The sequence below is a fragment of the Canis lupus genome, chromosome 2, assembly GCF_011100685.1.
Source record: "Canis lupus familiaris isolate Mischka breed German Shepherd chromosome 2, alternate assembly UU_Cfam_GSD_1.0, whole genome shotgun sequence".
Classification (NCBI taxonomy): Eukaryota; Metazoa; Chordata; class Mammalia; order Carnivora; family Canidae; genus Canis; species Canis lupus.
Genome location: NC_049223.1, coordinates 20,736,304 through 20,758,991, shown reverse-complemented (window position 1 = coordinate 20,758,991; position 22,688 = coordinate 20,736,304). Strand labels below are relative to the sequence as shown.

General features: G+C 39.7%; 2 protein-coding genes across 3 annotated transcripts in view; both read left to right on the top strand.

Moving 5' to 3' along the window:
* Positions 1-93: 93 nt before the first annotated feature.
* The window catches only part of HSPA14 (heat shock protein family A (Hsp70) member 14), a 38,159-nt gene continuing 15,564 nt past the window's right edge, over positions 94-22,688 (top strand). Inside the window, exons 1-10 of the mRNA XM_038530046.1 lie at positions 94-262; positions 1,534-1,614; positions 1,688-1,770; positions 9,938-9,986; positions 10,111-10,216; positions 11,009-11,099; positions 11,701-11,805; positions 12,865-13,026; positions 14,727-14,882; positions 17,549-17,651. Of these exons, the coding sequence (XP_038385974.1) occupies positions 206-262; positions 1,534-1,614; positions 1,688-1,770; positions 9,938-9,986; positions 10,111-10,216; positions 11,009-11,099; positions 11,701-11,805; positions 12,865-13,026; positions 14,727-14,882; positions 17,549-17,651 (993 nt within the window). The 5' untranslated portion in view covers positions 94-205. The remainder of the gene's footprint in view (positions 263-1,533; positions 1,615-1,687; positions 1,771-9,937; positions 9,987-10,110; positions 10,217-11,008; positions 11,100-11,700; positions 11,806-12,864; positions 13,027-14,726; positions 14,883-17,548; positions 17,652-22,688) is intronic.
* LOC119870144 (zinc finger and SCAN domain-containing protein 20) lies at positions 1,558-8,410 on the top strand. 2 transcript variants are annotated; one of them, XM_038530053.1, is made up of 4 exons: positions 1,558-1,614; positions 1,688-1,770; positions 3,823-4,550; positions 5,064-8,410. In XM_038530053.1, exons 3-4 carry the CDS (start codon positions 3,989-3,991, stop codon positions 5,585-5,587), a joined length of 1,086 nt encoding a protein of 361 aa, XP_038385981.1. In that variant the 5' UTR covers positions 1,558-1,614; positions 1,688-1,770; positions 3,823-3,988; the 3' UTR covers positions 5,588-8,410. The 2 variants fall into 2 exon arrangements, with proteins under 2 accessions (XP_038385981.1, XP_038385982.1); XM_038530054.1 differs by lacking the exon at positions 3,823-4,550 and having other exon boundaries at positions 1,560-1,614.

Sequence of the window (22,688 nt, the reverse complement as noted above, 5' to 3'; positions counted from 1 at the left end):
GGAAAGCTATTCGCCGACAGTCCGGGAGGAAAGGCGAAACCTTCGCGCTGATTGGTGGCGGCGCGGGGGGCCGCGGCGGGTGGACCGACGCAGTGGGCGGGCGGGAACGTGAAGTTTCCGCGGTGCCTGATGGGGCTGCTCCGAGGCCCGAAGCTGGTGCCACAGGGGGACCCCTCGCTACTGCTGCCGCCTTCTCTGCCGCCTCATGGCGGCCATCGGGGTTCACCTTGGCTGCACCTCAGCCTGTGTGGCCGTCTATAAGGTGAGGGACTGGGGGAGCTGGGGTCTGCGCTGCCGGCCGCCCCGTTCTCCGGCCGCGGGGCCGAGCTCTCCGGTCTACGGGGCTGCGAGCAGCGTGTCGCCGGCCTAGGAAGGTCGCGCGGGGAAGTTTGGAGGCGGAGGGCGGGCGGACCCGGCCTGGTCCCCCGCAGCCCCTGCGGAAAGGGTCGTGACGGCGCCGGGGCCCGGGGTCCGGGAACGTCCGCGCACGTCCGGGCCGCGGGGAGCCTGCGGGGAGCCTGCGGGGGAGGGGCCGGGCCCGGGGACGCCAGGGCCTCTGCAGGCCCGGAGGGGTCTCGGGGCCGTCGTGGGCACTGGGGCTCCGAGTCGGGCAGCCCCGGGCGTCAGGGCCGCGGGAGGCCGGCAGAGGGGGGCCGTTCCGGGGACATCAGGACAGAAGAAGGCCTGGGGACGTCAGGGCCGCGGGAGGCCGCCAGAGGGACGGGCCCGGGGACGGCAGCGCCGCGGGAGGCCGCAGGGGTCTCGGGGACGTCGTGGGCACTGGGGCTCCGAGTCGGGCAGCCCCGGGGGCGGCCCGGGGCGGCGGGAGGCCGGGAGGGGTCTCGAGGACCTCGTGGACGCCGGGAGCGGGGGCGGTCCCGGGGACGTCAGGGCCCCTGGAGGCCCGGAGGGGGGCCTGAACGTCCCAGCCGGGAGGTTTTTTGAATGTCAGGAAAGGCCTGCGTGGTGGAGGTCTGGAACTGGGGTTGTTAATCCTGCCAGTTGGTGGTCATGCTTTACTGACTTGACCTTTCTTGAACGAGAGAGCTTAACGAAAAATTGTAGCCTTCCTCTCATCAGTGGGGAGGCGGAAGGAACAATAATAATGAACTCCCCTGATGTTAGTCTTGCATTCAAATGTCAAGTGACTTGGAAAAACCAAAGGGATTTAGTGCTACTTAGTCATACGTAGGAAAAGGAAGAAAGATAATGTTTGTCAGGGAAGGAAGAAAACTAGGAAGGGTGATGTAATAAGGCATCTTATTATTGTATATGTTTGTCCCAATGATTGGCTACGCAGAGCAGGTTGAAAAACTGAGGCAGTTCTTAATGGAATGTTGATCTTATATAAAATCCAGGAAATTAATAATGGCAGTTAAATCCACAAGTTTAAAATATTGATAACATCAGTTTTCTTTCTACAGATGTGGCAAGATAACACTGGCCCACATATGCCTGATGAGACTGTGTGTGTGTGTGTGTGTGTGTGTGTGTTTCAAAAGACCTGATATCCTTGTGCTTTTTTTTTTCCAGGATGGCCGGGCTGATGTGGTTGCAAATGATGCAGGTGACAGAGTTACTCCAGCTGTTGTTGCTTACACAGAAAATGAAGAGGTACTATTCCCCTTATTTTTTTACTTTAAAATAAGTTAAGATTACATCATTGTAATATGGTACTCTTTTTCAGGTTGTTGGATTGGCAGCAAAACAAAGTAGAATAAGAAATATTTCAAATACAGTAATGAAAGTAAAGCAGATCCTTGGCAGAAGGTATGGAATAAAATAATACTTTTATATATGGAAATTAAGAATGTTTATGCATTCTAAGCATAATGTGAAATGAAACCAGAAACACCATTGTGGTTTTTTGTTGTTGTTGTTGCTTTTTTATGATTAAGTCATTTTCAGAGATTATCCCAGTAAGCTCTTTCATTTAATAATTAGTGTTGTATCTTCTTGAGGATGGGATTCATTCAGGAATTTGTTTTTTGCTGAGAGGTCTCTTTTTATTGATAAATGCCAACATTTGTATAGATGGTAATATGTTTCACTTAGAAATAGTAATTTGGATTTTTCACCTTTTTACATTACTGGGGGAACTTAAAAGATTTTTGTGGGAATTTGATGATTTTTCTGCACTGTTGAATTTTGCAAAATATGTAACAATTGGTCATAGTTTGTATAGAAGCTATTGATTCTCTTCCTCGGGTCCTTTTGTGACACTTTCTGGGAACTAACTTTTCCAGTTGGCTTACAAATTTAATCATTAGAGAAACAGCTTAATTAACATCTTAAGAATCAGGTTAATCATCTGTTGTAACTTTAATTAAAAGATTAAAGAGGCTTCCTTCTCCAGACTTCTGTCTCCTCAAATTATAGATTACCGTAATAATTAGAGGTTTTCATTTTCACTGGAGTAGTAATACTTGGTACAGTGTTTTTAAATTTTCAAAGTGCTTTCACATCTATTATTTAATCCTCTCAAATCCCTAGAAGATTGGTAGGGCAGGTTTTATTCCTCCCCATTTGTAGAGGAGAAAATCAAGGCACAGGAGTTATGCTATTGCTCACTTGCGGGGCGGGTGGGGAGTGAGCTAGAAAGGACTGCAGGTCAGGACTTCTAATCCTTAGCCCCAGGTTTTTTCCTTTCTTTTTTGTTCAGTTGAGAATTTAAGTATAAATGTCCCGTGTTGATCTTAGGATTTGGGGGTTATGGGTTAAATGTAATATTTATTTCTTTTATACATATAGATATTTTTATTATCCTTTATCTGTACTTAGTTAAATTGAACTTGATATTTATTTTTTTTCTTAGGGTATTTATGTACTAAGTCAAAAACAATAATACTTTGGAGAGAATTTAAATTTTTCTGATGATAAATATACTTCTCTATCCATTTATGTGTTGATAAAACTGAGTATTGAGCATATTGAAAACAAATTAGCTGGTGTCAAAAATTTCAAGTTATAAAACCCTAAAAAAGCAGGGAGCTCTAAATGGGCTTTGAAGCTGTACTCACTATAAGCAGCCAGCAATAGAGGATTTTTTGCAATTAAACTTTTTATTTTGAAATCATTGTAGATTTGCTTACCGTTATAAGAAATAATACAAAAAGATCCAATATATTACTAGATTTACCACTTTCTCTCATTGGTAACATCTTGCAAAACTATAGTATCACAACGCGGATACTGATGTTGGTGCAATCAAAATGCAGCATATTTCCATAGATCTATCTCCTGGTAGCCCTGTTTTATGTTATAGGGCAGATGATTGGAGTAATGATACAATTGTTTTCTGCCATATTATGTAAAATCTTTGTATTATCAGGAACAATTTAAGTTTGCTTTTCTGACTCTAAAAGTTATCTTTTAACAAAGTGCAATGGTGACAGTCAGATGGTAATATGTAGCCAAAGCATGCTGCTTAGGCCAAGGCTGGCAAAGTATGAGCGCCCTTCAGACCTGCTGTTCAACCATGGTCCTGCTAGCACTTCTCTAAAGTGAGCTGCCTCACAGTCCAGATATTCCTCTCTCCATCTACTTAAAAGACAATGTGATTTTTACGGATATACAGTTGTATCCAGTCTCGGCCTTAGAAGCACCCTCTCTTTTGTGGAGGAGCCGGTCCCCTTTTACCAAGCCAGTAAGGCCCGTCTCAGCCTTTGGTCCAGTACCTATCCCAGGCGAACTCACAGTTGGGCTCTCTTAGTCTTGGCATCCAGCCTGTTTGCACCCTACTTACAGGTAGCACCATTTAACTTGCTGCCACAGTTATCCTTACACCCTCCCTGTAACTCTCATTCCCCTGTGGCCTTCCAGCCAGAAATGCGGTCCTTGGACCTGGCTTCTCAACAATTAGCCCTGAGAGGGAAGAATCGGCTGGCTCCTGGAAGTACATTGAGAGCACACAGAGCTTCCCCACACCTTCAGACTTGACCTTGCTGCCCAGGACCTTCCTGCAGCTAGCCTTCCTTCCCAGTCCACTATGGCCAGTTCCAATAGCAGTGCGGGCATCCGGTGGTCCAGACAGGAGACACGAACTCTTCTCTCCATACTAGGCGAGGCAGAGTATATCCAGCGCCTCCAGACTGTGCATCACAATGCAGATGTCTATCAGGCTGTGTCTAAGCGAATGCAGCAGGAAGGCTTCCGCCGCACTGAACGTCAGTGCCGCTCCAAGTTTAAAGTTCTGAAGGCATTATATTTAAAGGCGTATGTTGCCCATGCCACAAGTATGGGTGAGCCACCACACTGTCCATTTTATGATACGTTGGATCAGCTTCTCCGAAATCAGATAGTGACTGACCCAGACAACTTAATGGAGGATACTGCTTGGGCCAAGCACTGTGATCAGAACTTAGTGGCCTCTGACACCCCAGGGGAAGAGGGAGCCAGCATTCTCAGAGCAAAAAGGACTCAGGCAGCAGACCATCAGCCTATCTTGAAAACAGTTAAGGAATCAGATGAGGATTGTCAACTGAGAATCAGTGACCAGATGCGAGAAACCAGTGACCTTGAGGACTCCTGGGATGAATCCTCGGGTGCAGGTAACTCCCAAGCATGTGAAGGATTGGGGTGCCAGAGTCACTTGGTTCTAAACAGCAGTATATGTTTGGATGGTGTTCTCTTCAGCATTGTCTCTATTTCTGCCCCATGCCCTCTGTTTTTTAAGCCTTCTGGTAAGATAAAGGGCTCCAGGTTTTCAAAAGCAATGATTCTAGGTATATAAGATATTGGAGCTTTTTCAACATGGAAGAAGTATTCTTTAGAACCAAACGATTTGGTATTATTTATAGTGGGTACTTAGAAATTTGTGACCAGAGATTGGGTTGTCTGGCTACCTGGAAAGGGGTTCAGGGAAGGCAGAGGGGAGGTTTTGGAGGTAAGACGGTAGGCCAAAGTGTCCAAATCAAGGAATTGAAATCTTCCCAGACCCTTGTGGAAAGAGCCATTTTCAGAAACTACCAGAGTTTTATAATTGTCTCTCAGCTCCGCTGCTGGCTCCAAGCATTCCCTTAGCAGGAATGTCCTCTTTGCAACATTGTTGCTTTGTTTTTCAGGGTGCTCTCAAGGGACCCCCAGCTACAGCAGTTCCCACCACCTTTTCAGAGGTGCAGTTGCTCCCTGTCAGAGCAGCCCCATGACCAGACTGGGTGTGTCCGGTGAGCCCAGTCCCTGCGCCAGTACCAGCCGAAACACTCCTGGGGTGGCCTCCACACAGCGGCCTCCGGCCTCTTCCTCCAGAGTTCCTTTTGTTTCTGGTGGGGATAGGCCCTTGACCAGTGAGCCCCCTCCAAGGTGGGCAAGGCGAAGAAGGCGGTCAGTGGCCAGGACTATTGCGGCTGAGTTGGCAGAAAACAGGAGGTTGGCACGAGAACTTTCAAAGCGTGAGGAAGAAAAATTGGACAGGCTGATTGCTATTGGTGAGGAGGCCAGTGCTCAGCAAGACACTGCCAACGAGCTCCGCAGGGATGCTGTGATCGCAGTCAGACGCTTGGCAACAGCAGTGGAAGAGGCCACCGGTGCTTTTCAGCTAGGGCTTGAAAAATTGCTTCAAAGATTAATTTCAAATACCAAAAGTTAGGAACTCGTTACAGAAGAGTCTATTTCCTAAACTGGGAGAAGCCCAGTTCCAACACCTGCCTTTTGGTCCCCTGGCTCCTTCCACAGGTCCTTTGGAAAAAAAGAGTGGATGAACCATTTAATATGCAGAGTAGCAGGAAGATCTGTGCTAGTTGCTTTTCCCAGGCTTCTCTAATCGAAAGACCTCTTGGATATATGAGGAGTGGTCTCATAGAAAACAGATGGAGCCAAGGCCAGAGAGCTGGTCAGCTGTGGCTTTGCTACTGACGTGAGGCAGTTTAGTTTACCTCTACACCAGTTTCCTCATCTGTAAAATGGGGGCTAGGTAATAACTCCTGACCTGCCTACCTCACAGGGTTGTTGTGAGGATCAAATGGCTAATAGATGTGAAAGGGTTTAAAAGTTTAAAAGCACTACACACTATATACATGTAAGTTATTGATACATATGACCTTGGCCGAGGTAAGGCTCGGGTGAAGCACATTAGCTGACAAGATACAGAATTATGGTGTATACCATGACCTCATTGCTTGAATCTTTACTAGTTTAACTTGACTGCTTCTTGTAAGATCTTCATTTTTTAAAATTTCTCTATAACTCATTAGACTAATATAGATACATGTGTTTGTACCTTTATCTCATATTTTCACTGCTGTGTCTGTGACATACCTACTGGTAAGCACTCAATGATCAAACCATCATGCCCTCCCATTTTACTAGTTCTTAATGACTTATCACTATAAGGGTATAATTCAGAACGGACAGGGAGCCACAGTTTGTGTTATGATTCATATTGATAATCTTCAATATAATGAGGTATTGGGTGTTCTATAAAATATTAAATGTAAGTAAATTCTTTGCATTCCATATCATTTGGGTCCCTCTGTGTGCATAATTACATATCTTTAGGTTGTCATTTGAACAACATGTGGAAACAATTTAGAATCTGTTTTCCAATTTCTTCTAGCTAATTTCATTCTTTTTCCCTAGCCTTTTTTCTGTCTAGTATGTTACAGAAAGGGAACACCAGGAAACTTTCTTCTAGGGAACTTTCCAAAGTCATTTTTTTTCATATGATGTAGACAAAAGTTCACCTTGTTAATGGCATATGGTGGAAGAGGATAGCTTTGGCAACAGTTGAGAATGATGCGGATAAAGACTGCCTGCAATAGATAACTCCTTTTAAGCACAAAGCCCTCAACAAACACACCTCTCTCCCTGCCCAAAACACACACACTTCCTTTAGGAGATAGGAAGGTGTTGAGCTATACTTCCAACTTACTTTAGAAGGAATGCCATTACTGGCCATTATTAAATTAACTAACTAAAGCTTTTAAGTAATTTACTTAGTACTTTCAGGAAATACAGATAGGAGCGTTGGAATTTAAAAGGCTTTTCCTCCAGTCTACAGGCTAAAACAAAGACAAATGCAGGCATGTTTGAAGAGGTTTTGTTTATATTTTGTAGGCTTGGGTGCTTACCTAAAAGCTGGCAATACAGATAGATAGATAAATAGAACAACAGTGGGAATGCACCTGGAACCATGAATGGATGGCAAGCAAGCAAGCCGTTCTGATGAACAGATGATGAATGTAGAAGGCAGCTGGTGTGATACAACACACTGGACTCAGAACTGGGTTCTAATAACCCTGTCACAATTTGTTATATGGGGCAGATGACGTGCCCTTCTTGTGCCTCAGTTTCTTTAAAATGAGAGGTTTGTACTAGATGGCTTTTCTAGTACCTTCCAGTTCTAAAAAAATTCTATAAATGTTATAAAGGACAAAGTGAAATTTTAATTGCAGTGTCTTCAGTTCATAGCCACATGTTGTATGTTTGAAATCCTGGTAACAATTGTATTTTAAGGAAGCATCCTGTGGTATTAATATTTATCAATATACTCATCTTAAATAAGCACCACACCATACATCCGTTCCTTGCTTTAAAGAACCATATATTAAGACAGTGAAATGGATATGTGTGTGTGTGTATGTGCATTTTCTCAGTTGTTTTAGGCCTTTATGTGGAGGGATGTGTGTCAGTTACGACTGGATAACACTAACGTAGATATGTAGACTTTCTGGAAAAACAGGGAAATACTTGAAGGAGAGTAGATCTGTACAATATTAATCTCTTAATGGTAGCAAAGTAAATATGCAGGGATTAATTTGCGATAAGAGAAGTGCTAAAAAACAAAAGTGGAGTTAAACTTGGGGGTAGGATTGTGAATATCTTTTGGGTGAAATAACCTTAATGTGAGAATAAAATTAAAGGGAAAGTTCTTCATGAGATAAACAGAAAAAGAGGCAAAAGATTAGGAGGGGGTCATATGAATGAGAACATGTCCTAAAATCCTGCCTAAGCTCTAGGCCCAGCCATTCCTACCTGCCCGTCCTTTGGCAGGTCATTTTACCATTCTGTGACTCAGGTTCCTCACCTACAGAGGGAAAAACGAATAACTCCTACCTACCTCACAGGAGTGTTGTGAGGGCCAAATGAACAGATGAATGTAAAAATAAAAATGCTTTCAGATGTGGAAGGCACTGTTTTATGACAGTAACGGGGAAGAAGACCCTGTGGCAAGTTAGTGCTGATGTGTGCCAGGTCCAACAGCCTGCTGATGATGCAAGAGACATTTAAGGAAGGATGAGGAACAGAAAGTGGCGTTGCTTGTAGAGGTGATACAGTGGTGGGATTAACACTCTGCCTCCTGAAGATGATGATGTAAATGAGGTGCTGTGTATGCCAACTTCCCACCATCCTTTGTGTTTCTGTTAAGTGATTAAATCCTGGTATGGACAAATAAAGTTATTACTTGTATGTGCTTGTGGGTCAGTCCGCTACTTTCTGGTGATATCCATGACCATTTGTCGTCACCTCCACTCTCTGCTTTCTGTTTCTTTACTAGCAAATCTCCAGGGTCTTGCGTGTATATGGCCCTTAGAGCTTTGTGTGCTTCCTGTCCTCACAAGAGTAGGGCCCTCTTTACAGGGCAGTGGAGAAGTAATTTCCCATTTCTAAAAGTTCTTTAAATTCCATAATAAAGGCTTTCCTTGGAAATTGTCTTAGATAGCTTACAGATAGTTTGCAGAGAACAACGTAAATTGTCCTGGTTGACTAAAATTCTGTTCTGACGAAAACTGGTAAGTGTCACGCTGGAATCATATTGGTGCAAAAAAATTAGTATGGACATACTTCATCTTTTTTTTCTTACTCTGAAAATAATTTGTCCAGGATATAGTCTAAATACTGGATTTTTAAAAAGGGAGAAAGTGTAGGCTTGGTGACAAGAATACTAAACTTTGTATTAAAGATCCGGATTCCAATCCATTCTGCCATGAATTAACCATGTGACTTTGGGCAAGCTCCTTACCTATTTCCCTCTCTATCAGTTTTTGGGTAATAGAGAAGAAGTATGAAGAATCTGCAAGTGTTCTGAGAGATTTCTGAGCTGTAAACCCCTTTGTCTTCCTCTTACATGGGTTAGAGTCCTCAGATGTTCAATAACTCTGCAACCGGTAGTCACTATTACTTTCCAACTCCTCTTAAAACTAGTCTCTGAATAGAACAGCTATAGCCCTGTTGGAAGAAGGGTTAAGTGAAAGGGCTTACATTAATTTCTAGATGAAGTTAAGCCAAGGATCAAAGACTCCTGTCACTGCTCAAAGGGGCAGAAGTACTTCAGTCATTTACCTTCTTACTGGGAGCAGCTGGTAAAGTGTAAACACCATGAGCCTGCCTGAGAAGATTGGATCCTGATTCAGCCCCTTATTAGCTTATAAGTCGTTGACTCTCTATGAACCTATTATCTCTAAAATAATACCTGCCAAATTAACCCCACTTAAGAGTTGTGAAGATCAAGTGAGGTAATACATGTGAGAACATTTTGTAGTCTGCATAAATTGCTATTTTGAGCAACATAACACCTATTGTAATTTTTTCATTGCTATACACATTTAATGCCCACTTTGTATAGGACATTATAGATTTTATCTTTTTCATCTTAGTGATTGGGTCTTCAAGATCATAGGTGAAAGAGTATATGACATAAAGTCATTGATATTATGGAAAATTACCCTCAGTTGTATAGCATCTGTTCATAATAAGATCAGAACAAATAAGAGCTATTTACTTTCAAATGTGAAGGTTAATACTCTAATAGAATTACTATAACCATTGTAAATATTGTATCCATTTGATCTATTGTCTATATCATGATTTTTTAATATTAAGCAACTTAATAATTTTGTATTTTGATATTTGTTTAGTAGTATTGAAATACATAATCTTTACATATTACAGATCAACAATACTTATTTTAATATTTGACTATCTTTATCTTTATGGACAGCTCTGATGATCCCCAGGCTCAGAAATACATCACGGAGAGTAAATGTTTAGTGAGTATGATTCTATTATTCTTTTACACAAAGTAATTACCAAGGTTATAACTTATTATATTATTTTGAAACTTTGTGTTTTTATTAAAATTATTCCTTATTTAACACGCAATTTCCTTTATAGGTTATTGAAAAAAATGGAAAGTTAAGATACGAAGTAGATACTGGTGAAGAAACAAAGTTTGTTAATCCAGAAGATGTTGCCAGACTGATCTTTAGTAAGATGAAAGGTATTGAGCCAAAGAGATCTTTTAAAAGTTGACCTTAAGAAAAAGTTAGGGGTGTTTCTTGATGTGGAGAGAAGTGGGGTGATTGAGCAGATGCAGGTGACCTAATGCTAGACCTGACTGTGCCACTACCTGGCCCTGTGACCTTGGTTAATTGACTACCTTCCCTGACTTTGGTTTCCTTAGAAGTAACGTTAATGGGTTGGGCCAGGTTAGCATTTTCACACCTTCTTAAGCTGAAGTGGCTGAATAAGCTTGGTGAAGTGCTCTTTGAACACTTACTTAGGCAGTTTAAGTCAGTCTGGCTTATTACCACTTCCTATGAAGGCACCAAGCTGAGTGGTATGCTGTGGAGCAACTTGGGAAATTCTGGAGTAGATTATTTATCAGGCTCACTTCAGTTCTGGAATTGTGTTAGGAATTTGTGGGCAGCCTTTTAATATGTTGAACTAACATGCCGCTTGTCTTCACACTGACGCTTTAGAAGCTCATTCTTAATAGAACCAGTCTAATTTGGGAGGTGGTTGAAATTTCTGAAGCCTAAGAACCAGGCTTTTTGGAAAGTACCTGGTTCCCATGACCACAAACCCAAAACCACGAAAAGTTCTGCACATTTTAAGAGATCCAGAGAAGCAAATGAGTGGGGTGGGTGGGGAATCAGGTGAATTGGAAAGTCTTTACAATGAGAAGATCATTGGCACAAATTAATAAGCCACTTAAAAAATAAAAAAAAGCTGCAAAGTATCATGACTTTTTTTGTCATTGGAATTTATTTGTATGTTTTTTCATATACAGAAACAGCACATTCTGTATTGGGCTCAGATGCAAACGATGTAGTTATTACTGTTCCATTTGATTTTGGAGAAAAGCAAAAAAATGCTCTTGGGTAAGTTTATCTTATTTGCTTAAAGGTTTTCAGGATCAGGCCCCTGGCTGAAGGCGGCGCTAAACCGCTGAGCCACCCGGGCTGCCCAGGAAATGTTTTTAATACCAAGTTAGGTTGATGTTTATAAATTGCTTTACCTTCGTTCCATGCAATCAAGGTTTATGTAGGAATTATATAAAAATAATACAATTTAGAAAATATTTGCAATGACTTTTTCACCTTAGATCTTCACATCTAAGCCAAAAATTGGGTGTAGTTTTTATGTGTCATTATGCAAATGTAAGTGGCAAGCATGCATATTTTTGCCTTAAGGATAGAGTTTCATATGGGACTTTATTTAGCAAGCATCCGAGTTGCTTCTGGGACAGATAATTGCTTATTCACTTGTAGGATGCTAAGAACTCTGACCCTAAGTTATAGAAACTGGAAAGTTCCAAAACGTATTGTAAATTTGTTTTAATCTCTTTCTAAAGTTTATAAACACAGGCAGTCTTGCGAGCTTTCCTTTTCTGTACTCAGTATATGCACACATTATTTTCTTTGTCAAGAAAATACTTGAGCAGTTGTGATATTAAATTCATTGAAAGCAAATCGTCCACAGGGAAGCAGCCAGAGCTGCTGGGTTTAATGTTTTGCGGTTAATCCACGAACCATCTGCAGCTCTTCTGGCTTATGGAATTGGACAAGACTACCCCACTGGAAAAAGGTAAAAACCATATTTGCAGCTTTAAGTTTTTCAGTGCAGAAAACATTTTAGATTACAGCACTTATATCAATATGAATTGTTATATAAAGCCTTTATGAATGAAAAGCTGAAACTCTCACCTGGAGTTCTTCAGATAGGTGAGAAAAATGTCCTAGGAGAGCAGAAAAAGGACATAACAAGAGGGAACATTCAGCTTTCCTGCTCTTCTCTTATTACTTATGTTATATTTCTTCATTGAAGGAAGATTTGAAATTTACAAGCCCAGCCAGATTCTAGCTCAAGCTAGGGCACTGTTAATTCTACCGATTTCAGTTATTAAACATGTTTAGAAATAGTGAGTACTTGTATATACATTTTTCTCTTGGCAGGAGATGGGAAAATGCAACATAGGATTTAAGATGTCTTTTCATAGTGAAATAGTAAGACCTACTCCTAATTTAGTTGTGAAAATCTGTCTTACAAGAGCTGACACAGGTACCTTTAGGAAGATTAATTCAGATATGTTAATTTTCCCTAATTGTTTCACTTCATTCATATTTCACAAAGAAACTAATATGTATGAATCAGTAGGAAATCAGTTTTAGGTAAACTAGATAAATGTAGAATATCAGAAATTAGCTTCTAGTTTTGCATATGTTTGATTTTTATAGAACATGTTATTGTAGTGGTTACTTGGATAATATTAGCACAAAGAATTTCTATACTTAATTTTCTTACAATTCACTATAATCACAAATCTCTACTTGGAAAGGTTAGTGTCTTGCACTATATGTCAATTATACTAGAATTAGAAAAGTTTGTGTTTTGAATTCCATTACTCAGAAGAATCCAGTTTTACTGGTACATCTAAGTAAAAACAAATTTTGACTTTGAATCAGAAGGTGTGGTTCTAGGCTTATTCAGCACTAGGTGATGACCATGGACAGTTAATTTGACTTGTGTCAGATTCTCAGTTTCCTTATTGTGATTAGGGGTTTAAGTAAGTTATTTCTAATGTCCAACCTACTTTTAAAATATTGTGGTTCTCTCTTAACTTGTTCATGTTATCTTTATTTTAAGCAATATTTTGGTATTTAAACTTGGAGGAACATCCTTATCTGTCAGTGTCATGGAAGTGAACAGTGGAATATACCGTGTTCTTTCAACAAACACTGATGATAACATCGGAGGTACACATTTCACAGAAACCTTAGCACAGTATCTAGCTTCAGAGTTTCAGAGGTGAGTATTTTGATGATATACTTTAAGTTTCTTTTCAGAGTTTTGGATTTGTTTGTTTTTCTTATTTTAAATTGCCCTGCTTCAAAGGAGGATGTGTGTTTTTGTTTTTAGTTCCAGTGCCCTGGATGTTTTCATGTCTGGAGTTATAATGTCCTTTCTAGGCACTTTCAGGGAAGCAGAGATTTGGTTGCACAGTGCAGTGTGCTCAGATTTTTCACATACTGTGAGGGCCCACCAGATGTTGAACTGCATGAACTTGAGTCTCAAGTTCAAATTCGTAATTCCTCAGGTGCTGCAGCTGTTATGTCTAGATAAAGGAAGGTACAGGCTCTGAGGGCTTTCTACCTTCTAAATGGCTTTTGAAAGTTTAGATGTGATGAAAATTACATTATATTATAGTCACATACTAGTGAATTAGTGCCTTTGGCATGTTTATTTAATTACTAATCTGCTGTCACAAGGAGTATTTCGGTTTTGTTACTAGGTGCAATTATTCCATTCAAAATCACAAGTCAAATAGATAAAAGTTATGTTTTGGACATTGCCACTCTTAAAAAAAAAAAAATTGGAGCTCAAACAGTATTTTCATCAGCTTGACTAAACCGACTGGGTAAAAAAGTCTTGAAAAAGAGGTAAGTAAGTTCTCACTTGTTTCGAAGACCTGTGCTGCTTTTTGTTATGCAGGTGCTCCAGCTCAAGGTAGGGCATTGTTAATTTGACTCCAGTTCCAGTTATTAGACATGTTTAGAAACAGAGCCAAGCAATTTTAACAATTAACTTGTCTTGGAGATAGAAGAATGAGAATTTTATATATTTGATACATGTCAAATTTCTTGGAAGAACTCTTTTTTATTTTTTTTTAAGTGCTGGACAATGATTTTTTACTATTAAACAGTGATTGTGCTGTAGTTGTAAGGGGGAGATAGGAGACTTGACTTGGTTAAACAGATCTCCTTCACCCTCTTTTTGTCACATCTGCAAAAAAGGTGTCAAAGATGTCCTTTGCTTTCTTCAAAGGACAGTCTGTTATTATGGTCACACAGAATTTAGCAATTCTAAGTATCAAGAATACTTGTTATTCACTTTTCTTGAGGAGACCTTTCCTTTCCTTTTTTAAAGATTTATTTATTTATTTGAGAGAGAGCTCGCACACATGAGCGGGAGGGAGGGGCAGAGGAAGAAGAAGGGCAGTCTCCAGCAGACTCCCCACTGAGCCAAGGGCCTGACAGAGCTCAATCCCATCGCCCTGAGATCATGACCTGAGCTAAAATCAGGAGTCCGATGCTTAATGTACTGAGCCACCAGGCGCCCCAGGAGACCCTTCTTTTAATTGCAAAGAATTTCTTCAGAAATTTGGGAGGGAGGGCAGTCCTGGTGGCTCAGTGGTTTAGTGCCACCTTTAGCCCAGGGCCTGATCCTGGAGACCCCGGATCGAGTCCCACGTCAGGCTCCAAGCGTGGAGCCTGCATCTCCCTCTGCCTGTGTCTCTGCTTCTCTCTCTCTCTCTCTCTCTCATGAATAAATAAATAAAATCTTTAAAAAAAAATTTTTTTTGGAGGGTTTGAAGCCAGTTACTGAAATCTAATATTAATATGAATTTATGAGCTTGTTATTATTCTAATAGGCATTATCCAGATTTGAGTTTTATAAATTCTACATGGCCTAGTAATTTTTAAACTCCAAAGATATTTTTGATTTAGAGCCTTCAAACATGACGTGAGAGGGAACGCCCGAGCCATGATGAAGTTGATGAACAGTGCTGACATTGCAAAGCATTCTTTGTCAACCTTGGGAAGTGCCAATTGTTTCCTTGATTCATTATATGAAGGTCAAGATTTTGACTGCAATGTGTCCAGGTAAAACTGAAGTTCAAAAAACTTTGAAAAATTCCAAATACATTTATATTTTTAGGTGTAATTTTCTCACTTAGGGCTTTTTGTTTGTTCTTTTGAAACTTATTAGCCGTCAATAAAAGGAGAGCTTGCACTAAATTGCAGCACTAAATCATCAGAGATGTTTGTGACATGTTAATAAAACATAAAAACTGGCATAGTAAAGTAAGAGAATCACACAAAAAGAAAAACTTCACAAAAACAGTTCACTTCTAAACCTCTAAGACCTTTGTTTTTGCTATGTTTACAACAAAGTGGGAGGGGACAGCTGAACTGCAACACATAAAAACTCCTTCCTTGGAATGAAAATTCCCCATGAAACTCTCTTTTACAGAGTTAGTTTGTTCCCATAAGTCAGGTGGCAGCGCAGCAGGGGAGGCTGGAGAGGATAATCAAGAGGGAGAGGCCAACATTACCTTCCTTCCACCCTCCCCTCCATGCAAGTGTTCATCATTTATCCACAGCTTCTCCCAGCACAACCAAGTGTACATCGGCCTAACTGCACACTGGCATATGGGGGTGAAAAGATCTCCAACAGAATTATTAACGGAACTGCTCAATCACTGTCTTTACCTCTGAGGTCCTATTCTTGTCAGACTATGGAACAGCTTCCAGAGTACTGACCTCAGTTGTGATTGCCTGCCCTGTTACTAAAAGCTCCAAAGAGCAATGTGTGAAAAAATGCATCCTAGATCTTGGAGAGAGAGGCTTGCTGTTGATTAAGTTTGATGTGGGGCATGTTTCAGTTATACTTATCCTAACTAACTAGTTAACATTGTGTGGCAGGCTGTAATCTAAGTAGTCATTACATTAATTCATCAAATCCCCATAACAACCTAGTGAGGAGAGTAGTAGTATTTTCCTTATTTTATACATGAGGAAGCTGAAATAGAGAAGTTTCATTCTTGCCCAAGGTTAGACAATAAATGTTGTAAATTAGCAGTGGACCAGGGGTTCAGACCCAGCAAGTTTCACTCCAGAGTTCATACTTTCTATCACATCTTACCAAAGATTCATACCTGTCTTGGTTTTGTTGGTTGTCATCCATTGTCAACATTTTAAATTTTGATATGGTTTATTTAGTAAACACAAGTTTAATGTGCATAAAATTGTTTAAAATTACCTATCTTTTACATAATCCAAAACATTGGTTACGAGTAATTGGCACCTTTACCCAGAGAATCCAAAGGGAGGACATTGCCCTCCCATTTTCCTTTGCTTATTATTGACAGTAATAATAGCCACTAGTGGTTCACTGTTTAAACCTCTCAGCAACCTAACAGGTGACTTGGAAGCAGTAAAAATTTCCAGAATTACAGTATTATTTTTAGGATTCTCCTGAATGTATTTAGTTAAATTCACTCTTCATCTGGCCCTTGTACTTTAGCTTCCTCACTTCCCTAGGCTTTCCTGCAAATCTAGATCTGTGTGCCCAATACAATAGCCACTAGCAACCTGTGGCTATTTAAATTATAATTAATTAGAAATAAGTAACATAAAAAATTTAATTCAAGCACTCAATAGTTTCATGTGGCTAATGGCTCACAGAAAATTCTATTAGCACTGCACTAGTTCTTTTTTTTTCTTTTTTAAAGATTGTATTTATTTATGGAGACAGAGAGAGAGAGAGAGGCAGAGACACAGGCAGAGGGAGAAGCAGGCTCCACACAGGGAACTCAACATGGGACTCGATCCTGGATCTCCAGGATCACAACTCGGGCTGCAGACGGCACCAAACTGCTGTGCCACTGGGGCTGCCCTGCACTAATTCTTTTAAGAGAGATTTCAAACTACAACCCAGAAGATTGAAAGGTGTTAAATTAAACTGAAATCTCTTTGTAGGCAAAGTGTTGTATATTTTTTCTATTTCTAGGATTCCTAACTTAGTGCTGACTTTGTCCAAGTACTCAGTATATGCTTGCTAATTATGGCTTAGTTACTAGGAATGAAATAGAATTTGTAATTTTTCATCAAGGAAATTTTGCCTTTATCACAAAAATTTCAACTTATGTACAGCATAAGCATAGTCTCAGGTTACAAAGAAAAAATAATGAGAAATAGTTTTTTAAACTTTTAACATAAAAATAGCAAAAGCTTCCAAATGATGATTTGGTTTGCATCTGTGGCTTTCTTAGGAATGCCATACACTGAACATTTACTTGTAGGTTTTTTTAAAGCAGCCATAGGTAAGAATCTTGTCAATTTGACATTGAATGTCTTCATACATTTGTAGGTGAATAATTTCGATGTCTCCCCCCCAACACACACACCATGGTATTACACTGTTGGATGTTAAATATCTTGTTCTGGTCATAAACCTTTTTTTTTTTTTAAGGTTTTATTTAGTTATTCATGAGAGAGAGAGGCAGAGACACAGGCAGAAGGAGAACCAGGCTCCACGCAGAGAGCCCGATGCAGGCCTCGATCCCGGGACTCCAGGATCAGTCCCTGGGCTGAAGGCAGGCACTACAGTGCTGAGTCACCCAAGGATCTCCTCATAAACCTATTTTTAAGAAAATCATCACATTTGGTTTTGGCTTTACTCATCATAAGAAAAATTGTCATGTTTAATTGTATTAAGCCTTTTCTCTGTGTCTTTTCCTATGTGTGGTGTGTGTGTGTGTGTGCAGAGCAAGATTTGAACTTCTCTGTTCTCCACTTTTTAATAAATGTATAGAAGCAATCAGAGGACTCTTAGAACAAAGTGGATTTACAGCCGATGATATCAATAAGGTAATACTTTTATATTTTTCTTATTTATTTTTGGAGTAGTATCAGACTTAAAATTTAGGGAATAGCCCCTTGGTACTGAAATAATATTTTTATTAATTTAAATATTTTCTGAGCTTGTGTTAATGAATAAGGAAAATTGAATTTTTTATTACTGGCTCCAATGATATGTATTTATGAATTTCCTAGCAAAAAAAGAATAATTCCTTTCCAGTATATCTTTTAATATGTAAGCAAAAGCTGATGGATATTTGCATGTTTACTATGTGCAAAACGCTCTAAGTATTTTACATGGATTAACTCCTTGAATACTTACCAGCTTTACAAGGCAGGTGCTTTTATTTATCCCCATTGTATGAGTGAACACCCCAAGGTACAGAAAAATGAATAATTTCCTGGCAATCCTGTGGTTAGCGGTAGAGCCAGGATTTAACTCCCTGTAGTTCCTGAGTCTGTATTTTTTGGTTTTTTAGTTTTTTAAAAGATTTTATTTATTTATTCATGAGATACACACAGAGAGCGGCAGAGACATAGGCAGAGGGAGAAGCGGGTTCCATGCAGGAAGCCTGATGCGGAACTCGATCCCGGGACTCCAGGATCATGGCCTGAGCCAAAGGCAGATGCTCCACCACTGGGCCACCCAGGCATCCCCTGTGTCTGTTCTTAACCAGTACAACTGTACCGCTTCTCTCTGCTTGCTTGAAAATATTTTGGTACTTTCAAAGATATTCAAATTGTTAGTGTTTTCTTTTTTCACCCCAAGATTATTTCTGCTCCTTTAAAGTGTATATAAGTTTTTTTTTCATTTTCAGTATTAAAATAGTAAGTATTCATAAAAAAAATTCTAGAAGTACCAAAAGGCAACTACCACTGTTGTATTTTGGAACATTTCTAACTAATCCAATCTTTATGTACAATTTGGATTTTATTTTTTTAATATATTATGACCAGTTCCTTTCCCCATATTACTGTATAAGTTCATAAACACATTTTTAATTTAAATTCAATTAGCCAACACATAGTGTACATCATTAGTTTCGGATGTAGAGTTCAGTAATTCATTAGTTGCGTATAACACTCAGTGCTCATCACATCACATGCTCCTTAATGCCCATCACCCAGTTACCCCATCACCCACCTCCCTTCCAACAACCCTCAGTTCATTTCCTATAGTTAAGAGTCTCTCATGCATAAACACAGTTTTAAATAGATTCGTACCATTCTAGGAAAGGAAAGATATAATAGATTATTCCATTCTATTGTGTTCTATTGTGGACACTAGGTTGGGTCTCCCTGTCTTCTAAGCAGTGATGCCCATCTTTGAACATCAGCTTTTACCATAATTGGGGTGGATTCCCATTGTAAAATTACTGAGTTGAGCATAAATAGCATAAGACTATTTTTACCTTCAATTAATTTCTAAGAGTTGCACTAATTAATACTCATGTCAGCAATACCTAAAGATGTGCATTTTACCTTGCCAACTCTGAGTCTTTTTTTTTTTTTTTTAAGATTTTATTTATTTATTCATGAGAGACCAAAGAGAGAGAGACAGACACAGGCAGAGGGAGAAGCAGGCTTCATGCAGGGAGCCCAATGTGGGACTTGATCCCAGGACTCCAGGATCACGCCCTGAGCCAAAAGCAGATGCTCAACTGCTGAGCCACCCAGGTGTCCCTGAGTCTTATTATTTAAAGATAAATTTTCCATTGAATTGTTGAAAAAAGATAGGTCTTCTTATTTTATTGACATTTAGAGGACTCTTAAATGTTTAATTTTATATTTCCTTCTGTGTACTTCATATTTTTTACCTACTTAATGATTTAAATCTTAGGGTTTTAAAAAATGTATTTGCACAAATGCTTTACATATCAAAATATTAACTAATTTACTGCAGTCTTCTTTTGAACCATGTACTTTACTGCTTAATTTTGGCCAACTGAAGGAAAGTGGATATTTGACATATAAAAGTTTCATTTATTTTATTTTTATTTTGTCAAATACTTTACATATTTATTCATGAGAGAGAGAGAGAGGCAGAGACATAGGCAGGGGGAGAAGTGGGCCCCCTGTGGAACTCGATCCCAGGACCCCGGGATCATGGCCTGAGCCAGACACTTAACCATTGAACCATCCAGGCACCCTCATTTATTTATTTAAATCTGTTGGTCTCGTTTTTTCAGGTGCTTCCAGGTTTATAAATTCCATCTCTGTTCAGATGTATGACAAACATTTAATATTGTTTTCCTTTAATTTGTCTATAGTTTGAAAGTTTTTATATTGTAACTATTGTGGTATACATTGTATAGTGCAGATTGGATTTTTTTTGTTGTTGTTCTTTGGGTGGTTTTCTTTGCAATTTAGTTCAAGAAGGTTTTGTTTTGTTTTGTTTTGTTTTGTTTTGTTTTGTTTTGAACACTTATAATATGCCAGACATTGTGCTAGTGCTTGGGGCCTTGGGCTGGATCATGGAGAATAAGACATGGTATATTGATAGCAAGGCAGCAATGGAAATGAGTAGGTTTGGAGACAGACCCGCCTGAACTGGAAGTTTCATGGTTCTAATAGTTCCGGAGTGGGCTTAATTTCCAAATCACTTAATTTCCTGAGCTTTCTCTCTTCTTATGAGGGGGTGATAATACTTACAAGTGATTAGTATTATAACTTATTCTACAGGGTTGTTACAAGAGAGTTAAGAAAAATATCATGTGTAATATATTGTAAGTAAGTAATTAATGTAAGTTCTCTTCATTCATTCATACAGCTCTGACATTTAAATATCACAAATGGTATAGTTCTCAATTGCTGGAATTCAGGTCGAATATATTCTTAGGATTAAGAGTGTTGTTAAAGATCACTCCCAGATATTTCTAAAATAAAGACTTTTAAGAACTTAAAAACAGAGTTTTCTTTTTAGTTTGTTGACCTTCTTACAGTAACAAGCCCCAAATCTCAGTGGTTTTCTACAGTAAACAATTTTTTCTCACTTCTCATGTGAGCTGCTGAAGGTGGCTATAGGTCTGTTGCTATGGCTCTCTTCTGTGTGCTTCCCATTCTGTGACCCGGGCTAAAGGGGGCAGCTGGCTCTCTGGGACATACATTTTTCATGGCACAAGGGAAGGAAGGATAGAGTTTGCAAAAAGATGCATGGCTTTAAAAAAACTTCTACTTAGATACAGTATGCTTCACCTGCGGTCGGCCAAAACTAGACACAGGGCTGGGCCTGACAATGGGGCAGGGGAATCTGCTCCGCCTGCAGAGAGGCAGAGTTGGGGCAGTGGTAATGGGTGGGGATGTGTAATCCTCTTAGTGGGAAGGAGGAGGGAATAATTGGACTTCTACTTGCCCTAAAACATTTAATCCACAGAACAGCAACATGAGGTAGGCACCGTGATCTCCATTTTCAGGTGAGAAAACCAAGAGGTTTCCAAACAGGTGAAGCACATAAGTGGTGGAGGTGGGACTGGAGCCCAGGCAGTCTGCCTCCATAATCGAAGATCTTTCTTCACTCATGGCTATGCCCATTGCCTTTCTCATCTTAGGGTCAGAAAGTCTCATCTTAGCAGGATTTGTTTTTTTTTTGTTTTTTTGTTTTTTTTTTTCAGAAGAAATCCTCTGATCTCTTGCTTGAGAAGGACATGTCTGGTTTCTGGCCTGCTGAAAACAGGAGCCTCAGGGTTCCTGTTCCTTAATCTGCACACTTCGCATGTTCTGCCTGTTTTCAGCACCATGCCCACTCCTGCCCCATGCTGTATGCTTGTACCCACATCCCATACCTTGTCCAAACCTCCATCCCTGCATGTGGGAGAAGGTGCTCTCGGCCCCCTGTCTGAATTAGGGGAGGGCTTTGGAGAGTCCAGTCACTCTGTGTGTATCCTCTCTGCCAGTCATCCTGCTTTCACATCTGTGCTTCACCCTCCCTTCCTGTGGTGCTTGGTGCTTCCAAGACCTAAGCCACACTGGGATTCTGTGCACGTGAAACCACCTTGTCGTCTCCTTGGTCCCCTTAAACTTAATCTACTTTAAGACAAATCCCTCTGTTTTCCAGCTTCCAGAATTTGTTGAAATTTCAAACTCAAGATCTTATTCCCATTTGTTTTAGCATTGTGCACTTATATCTTAAATTTATTTACTGTCAGTTTAATGGGCTTTTTGGAAGAACACATAAATAAATTGATGTGATTTTAATCCCTCCATTTTAATCTAGCTCCCATACTCTACAGCTGCAACTTTAGCTGCATGGTATTTGATTGGTATTATGGTATTGACATACCACAATTTATAAAACCAATTCTTTGTTTTGGTTGGATAGGTGATTTTGGTTTTATAAACAGCAGTCTTGTGGCTTTGTGAACATCCTTAATTTCCTTAGGATAAAATCTAGGAGTAAATCCCAAATTTTAAAGCTTTTAGTATTTACCACCAAATTGCTCACCTGAAAGCAATTTACTTTCCAAGCAGTTGTAAACCTTCATTATTAACATAGCAATTTTTAAAAATTCTCTTTATTCATACTTCTTTTTCTAGAGGACATTAGAATTATTTTTTCAACTTCCTACATAAAATCCCATTGTAATTTTGTTAGTTTCATTAAGACTGTGAGAGTCACTTGTGCTCTCTCTCCCGTTTGCTTTGTGTATGTCTCTCTCCAATGAATTAATTAATTAAATCTTTAAAAAAATGAAAAATTTGGGATGGTGTAGTAACTTTACAGTATTTCGTTTTCCTAACTATGAAGTTGATATGTCTCTGTTTAGATCTTTAATACTTTAAGTTTTGTGTTTTCTTAGCATTTGCATTAAATTAATGCAATTTAATAGCAGTTTTAGTGGAGTGCTATATGTGCTGTCAGATTTCTGGTTATTGTGAATGAGTTGTCATTTATACTTTTGTTTTCTAATTTGTTTTCACTGATAAGTGGAATATTTACTGGATTTTGCTTATTTGTATCTTACATTTTGCCATTCTTTTTTTTAAAGATTTTATTTATATGAGAGAGAACAAGCCAGAGCAGGGTGAGGGGCAGAGAGAGAAGGAAAA

What these genes read in the sequence shown, in the direction of transcription:
- LOC119870144 (XM_038530053.1), top strand. Translation starts at nt 3,989, where the DNA reads ATGGCCAGTTCCAATAGCAGTGCGGGCATCCGGTGGTCCAGACAGGAG. An exon ending in GGATGAATCCTCGGGTGCAG is followed by an intron (nt 4,551 to 5,063) that starts GTAACTCCCAAG and finishes TTTGTTTTTCAG; the next exon opens with GGTGCTCTCAAGGGACCCCC.